Source organism: Carassius gibelio, chromosome B1 (genome assembly GCF_023724105.1).
Source record: "Carassius gibelio isolate Cgi1373 ecotype wild population from Czech Republic chromosome B1, carGib1.2-hapl.c, whole genome shotgun sequence".
Lineage (NCBI taxonomy): Eukaryota > Metazoa > Chordata > Actinopteri > Cypriniformes > Cyprinidae > Carassius > Carassius gibelio.
The window spans coordinates 5,748,106-5,754,105 of NC_068396.1; the positions used below are offsets into that span (position 1 = coordinate 5,748,106).

The 6,000-nt window shown below is 37.9% G+C and overlaps 1 protein-coding gene across 3 annotated transcripts in view; it reads right to left on the bottom strand.

Annotated features, from left to right (window-relative positions):
• nrp2a (neuropilin 2a) overlaps positions 1 to 3,874 on the bottom strand; it is a 75,227-nt gene extending 71,353 nt beyond the window's left edge. The window contains exon 1 of one of the 3 annotated variants that reach the window (XM_052545523.1): positions 3,162 to 3,874. In XM_052545523.1, coding sequence (XP_052401483.1) covers positions 3,162 to 3,234 — 73 coding nt within the window. In that variant the 5' untranslated portion in view covers positions 3,235 to 3,874. The remainder of the gene's footprint in view (positions 1 to 3,161) is intronic. The other 2 variants (XM_052545524.1, XM_052545525.1) reach the window with 2 other exon arrangements.
• Between the last annotated feature and the right edge of the window lie 2,126 nt (positions 3,875 to 6,000).

A 6,000-nucleotide genomic window follows, 5' to 3' on the forward strand; every position in this document is an offset into this window, starting at 1 on the left:
CAGTTGTCGCTCACTGAAACTTCTGCGGTGCCCTAATTTACAAACATCAATGTGTCACGTTGTCTGTCTTCCCTCTCGCACCCACACTCCTGCTCCACTAAAAGCTCAAAATGACACTGACTAGGAGGGGCCGTTTCAATTATTTATGCAATGTTTTTAATTCCTCCTCAATTCAAGCAATCCAGGGAGTTCTCAGCACCCACTGTCTCCACAGGGATTGATCCGGTCGTGGTTTCCTGGCCCCAAATGCAAATTTCTGACCTTCTTTTCGGAGCTGAGACTGCAAGCTTCTGCATAGATTAGTATCTCTCCTATTCACGAAACCCAGAAAAATAGGATGAAACAGCATACACAACCACTCAGGGTGTTGTAGATGAAAAGAAGATACATGTGAGCGTCTTTCTGTCTATTTGCAGGAACGCTGGGGAGAACTAAGTGCTTTGTTTGTTCACATGAAGTATTTATATGTGTCTCTTTATAATGTAATCAGGTGTGTCATGCTAAAGTGGACACAAAAAAAGTTGTCTTATAGATAAAGAAAAGCAGCTAACATGTGCAATTACCATAATAACTAAAACTACAACACAAACTTCATACTAGTGTTTTAAACAAATCCTAAAATCAGATGACAGATGCTAGATGATAAAATAGGCAAACACATCCAATAGAAGGACCAAAAATAAGGGAAGTCGGTAAGTTACCACCAAAAATATCCTAGCAAAAGCATAAAAACACACTATATACCACCTAGAACACCTCTGAAACTACATACTGTAGCGATCCCTTGCAATCACTCATTACATCCTAGCATAATGGAAGCATGTTTTGCATGTACAAATACCACGCAAAAACAGCAAAGTGCAGTTTAATATGCTCTCTGTAACTTTGTTTTCCAAAAGAAAGATGAAATTTAATAAATTTCTACCTCTAAATGAGTTACAGGTTCCTTAAACTTAAAATACCCAGTAAAAATGTAATTGCAAACAGGCCAAAATGCATCAGTACAACTTCTAAAACAGGAGAAAAATCTAAGTTAAATATCTTGTAAGCACCCCTGGAAGGATTCGTTAAGGAGGTTTCAGATATGGGTGCAGTGTTTAACAAAATGTAAATAGGCACGAATAGAGAGGCAGGTGAAAATAGTGCTTTTGAGAATAAAAGAAAATATGCCACTGCAATGACACTGTTAACACATGGACAGTCTGATATCATTCAATGTGGGTCAACGTGTCACTTTTTGGCCAGGACAAAACAAAAAAACTGAGAAAGGCCCCTAAAGGCATGGACCTCACACAAGAGATGCTGTGTCTTTGTTGTCCATAATTCAGTGCATTGTGTTGCGCTTGTTGCAGTCGAAGCTGCTCTGGGAGGGGGGCGTTACAGAAGTACCTACGAGAGCGCTGCATGTGTATGGTTTTAGGCTGCGGTCCAAATGGGTTTTTCAACACCCAACCTTAAAATAATGGAATAATTGTCTGCAACAAGATATGGGCTTGCAAATCAAAACTGTTTACACAAATTACCCCCTGAGAAAATATGAAAACAATTATCAAAATGTAATTGCAGGCGTTGCTAATGATCACAGAGAATAAACAACATTGTAAAATTCCATCTGTATTCAACTGCTGAGCTCTGAACTTCACACAGTGCAAGCCCTACTTTTTAAACCTGCTTTAGTCTTGCCACTTTAAAGTGGATATTCCTAATAAGTGATATCATTTGTAATGCCACAGTACCCCTAAGCCAGCTGCTACAATGATGAAAGTTTGTAGCCTATCTGTCAAGAGCAATAATGCAACAATGGCACAGAGCCTAAATCAAGTCAATGTCATCCATAAGCAAGTAGGGTTCATTCATTCACAGCTGCAGCTTTCCATTATTTGAAGACCTTTCACCACTAATTCTAGCTGCTTCATCAGTTTTTTGTTTTGTTTTTGTTTGTTTGTTTTGTTTTTGTTTCTTTTTAACCTGTTGGTCTAAAACTGCAGGTGATGCTGTAGTACTCTAAATAAATGTATGTTATTTGAGAAGACTAGTTCGAGACGACTAAATTGCACAAAAACATTAATATTATGTATATTATCACAATAGCTCAGTAACTACGCTTATTATCTCTTAGTAGCTGATGAAGTCCAAATTAACGATGTATTGTTGACCATATCTGTGAAAACAATCTCTTGTGGAAACTTGGACGACATTGTGTTGCTGCAGCCTTATCACTTCTGCTTTTTGAAAGCTCCTAATGAACCATTGTTTTGTTATTCCGGGAGAAATGGGCGAAACACGTCGCAATTAACACTAATGCAATATAAAAGCTATGCGCGCGCTCTGAAGCCCGCTCGCGCTTAAACTCTGTTTTCTCGTCCTTACAGTGGTGAGTAGCGTTTTCATATTTGACACTATAACTGAACATTACTGACACGGTTGCCTACTTTAAATCCATCAATATCTATCGTTCTGCATATTATGTTGTCGCCTACCTCGGACTAGGCTACTTAAAATATGTTACATGAATATCATAATCACTCAGTTTCATCTAATACTATATAACTGTGCCACGATATCACAAGAAGCACAAGTAAGATGAACTCTGCTTAGACCCCAAAATCATGTTCGTTATACTCTCAAAGTGATATTTTCTGGAAGGGTTACACTGAATAAGACTTTTCTCTTAAGAAGTTATCCGATTAGGCTTTAAAACCTTTACCTTTGAAATCGGAACCTTTAAGTTTTATTTGGCTACTTTTTATCACACAAGACATATATTACTCTCCAGTTTAGTCTGGAAATCTAAAGTTGCTCAGATTCCTAAGTCAGAATGTCTCCTCTTTAGACATGAAGCTATCTTTCTAATAAAAATAAAATAAATCAATGTCTCGGCAAAGCACTTATTCTAAGAATGTAAGACTGTGAAGACTTGTGTGGAGAGTTGTGTGGCTGCCCCTTATTAGATATGAATCTGCTCTTTTTCTCCACTAAATAAAACCAGAAGCTCTCCTTTTCCCAGCATGGTTTGCCTGGACAGCAGAAACGCACGTCGCTTCGCTTCGCCAGAAGAGAAATCTGTTTGCCATTTGCGGATAGCCTCACTGGATGGGAATTTAGACACACAGATACCCTTATGAAAGCTAAAGAAAAATAAAAAAAGAAGAAGAACTTACTTTCTGTTGCGCCGACTTTCAGAACGAAGCAAAAAATAAATGCAATCCCTTGTTGAGATATCCAGAAATCCATCTTTCCAAAAATGCGCTTTCTTGAAGAAGTGACCTGTATTCAACTAGTGATCTTCTTCAAGGAACAAACGCCGATAAAACAGAGTGAGAAAAGCAAAGAAAAACAAGCCTTTTTGCCTTAACAGTGCTCAGAATTTCACATTCAAATGCAGTTCTGTTGAGCCAATTGCGCACAGCAAACGCAAACTGTGCATGATCTATTTCATGTACTCATAAAGTCATGCTTTGTCACAAAACAGCCGCGTTTTCCTCAAATAATACTAAATTAGAAGTCTTCAACTGTCACGGGTTTGCGTGCGCTATTGCGCTCCATTGCCTTATTGCTGTCCGTTGGTTTGATAGAGGTTTCTGCGGGGGTTTCTCTCTTAATCGTCCGCTTAAATCACGCTGCCCTCCTGGTTTAAATGTTCTGATATCGTCTTGCTCGCGAAAGTCATTCAGTCAACTCGGGAGGCAGCAAGTTTTGTCCAAACTGCCAGTCAGGAGTGGAATTGCGTTGCGCACAGAAGCGTGTTGTTGCGCACTGCTGTGCTCGCGCAGAGAAGTGACAGCGCGTGTGGATGTGCTGGAGAGCGCGAGTGTGTGTGTGTGTGTGAGAGAGAGAGAGAGAGAGAGAGAGAGAGAGTCAGTATGTGTGTAATAGCATTTCTCAGCGGCGCAGCTATCGCATTACACTGAGCTTTCTTGGCCCGCCTCCCCTCGGTCACTGATTAGAGAACATCTCTCTCTCCCCCTTTCTCTCTCTCTCTCTCGCTCTCCATCTCTCTCTCTCTCTGTCTGAGCGTTGAGAAGTCCGGTTCATTTCAGCGAATCGGTTCGTTCAATGAACGAATCCATAGAATCGGCTATCGTTCAAAAGTTATCACAAAGGTTCACTCGCACCCAGACTTCTTTCTTGTTCTAAAGATTAGAGGCAGATTCATTTTAGCGATTCAGTTCATATAAGTCTACGCTTTCATTGAAGAGGTCATGGCTAAAAAGTTATCAGAAGTTGCATTCAAACGAGTCGTTAATTGATTCGTTTAAAGAAATGTACGATTGTGAATAATTCCAGTTTCTTGTGCTAAATTGGTTTCAACGAAAAGATCCATAGAATCAGTTAACGCTTAGGCATATGATTAGTAGTAGGCTATTTTAGTAGCAAAATACATATAAACCGTAAAAGCCGTAAAATAGTTTTAATATTAACTATTTCTCTCGCGTTCTCAGCTCTGAGAGACTGATTAATTTTAGCTTTCAATGAAGTAGCCTAGTTCAAAAATTATTAGTCGGTTAGATAATTTCTCAAGTGGAATTGTAGATTAACTTTATCATCATCTGCCGAATGCAGCAACCGACCAATCAGAAGTTTTACATATTCGTGTGATTTTCACTATGTTTTAAAACAAGACAAACTGTGTCAATATTTTTTCTAAGAGTCGTGTTATATTAAAATGTATAACCGTTTCAAAAAAAATGATTCATTTGTGAATAAAACATCAGCATGCTCTTTCTCTCTCTCATTCTCTCTCACACACTTGTGTACCTCATCAATTGCCAGGAACTCAGGCCCACACACACACACACGCACACACACACACACAGCTACAGTGCATGTTATTTTTGGATTTTGACTGGCCATCCTCTCTAGCAATAATACACAGCCTGAAAATGCAATTAACTTTCAAGATATCACATGATATGATGAAACCATTATAAATCATACAAATTCAAGTTCACATTTCTAGGAGGGTGGCTTGCACGCAATACAAATGCAAAGTTCATATTCTTGCCCACATGCATCCTAATGGTCATCGTGATATGAGGCAAGGTGTGCAATGCACAATTACATGAGGCAACGTTTGGCAATGTTTATTTCATGTTTTGCCATAGCTCAGAAGTCTCAAGTCATTGCGTGATTTGACCTGCAGGGGGACAGACCTGACCAGAGGACCTGAACAACACGGGTCGTCAAGGGCAGAGCAGGAGCATAGCCAAAACTGTCGACCTTCACAGCAGTTGGACTAGATTAATGTCTGGTGCATAGCCATTCCTTCCTGGTGAACTAATATTTCACGGTTTCTTATTTCAAAAAATCTCATCTGTTTAGACTGTTGAAAAATACATTGAAGATTTAGTTTTTCTCAGACATTACTCTTGCATAATGCCTATATGTTCACAAGAGCATATTACATATGACTCTTATTATTTTTGCAGATAATAAGAGTATTATCAGAGTATTACCAGAAAAGTTTCCAATTATTAAGACTTTTTAATGGTTGTAAGTCTTTTATGCATACCAAAAAAAAAAAAAAATGTGTGTACAGTAATGCATTTAAAATGCATGTTAATACATTCTAAAAGGTACATGCAACATGTAGCTTGGATTTTTGTTAAACCTTTATATTAATTATTCTATAAAAGAATGTGTTATATGAGATTTAAATCTCTTTTAATCATGGAAATACTGTTTTACGATGGACTTAATGGTATCGTAAATAATATAAGATGTAATTTTTACTATTTTATTATTATTATTGATATTATTTTGCATGTCAAATACAAATTTGGGTTCGGTAAGATTTTATTTATTCTTTCTCTTCCGCTCACCAAGGCTGCACTTATTTAAAAACAAAACACAATAAAAACAGTAATATTGTGAAATATTATTACAACCTATAACAACTATTTTCCATTTGAATATATTTTAAAATGTATTTTATTCCTGTGATGCGCAGCTGAATTTTCAGCAGCATTACTCCAGTCTTCAGTGTCCTTAAGAAATCAT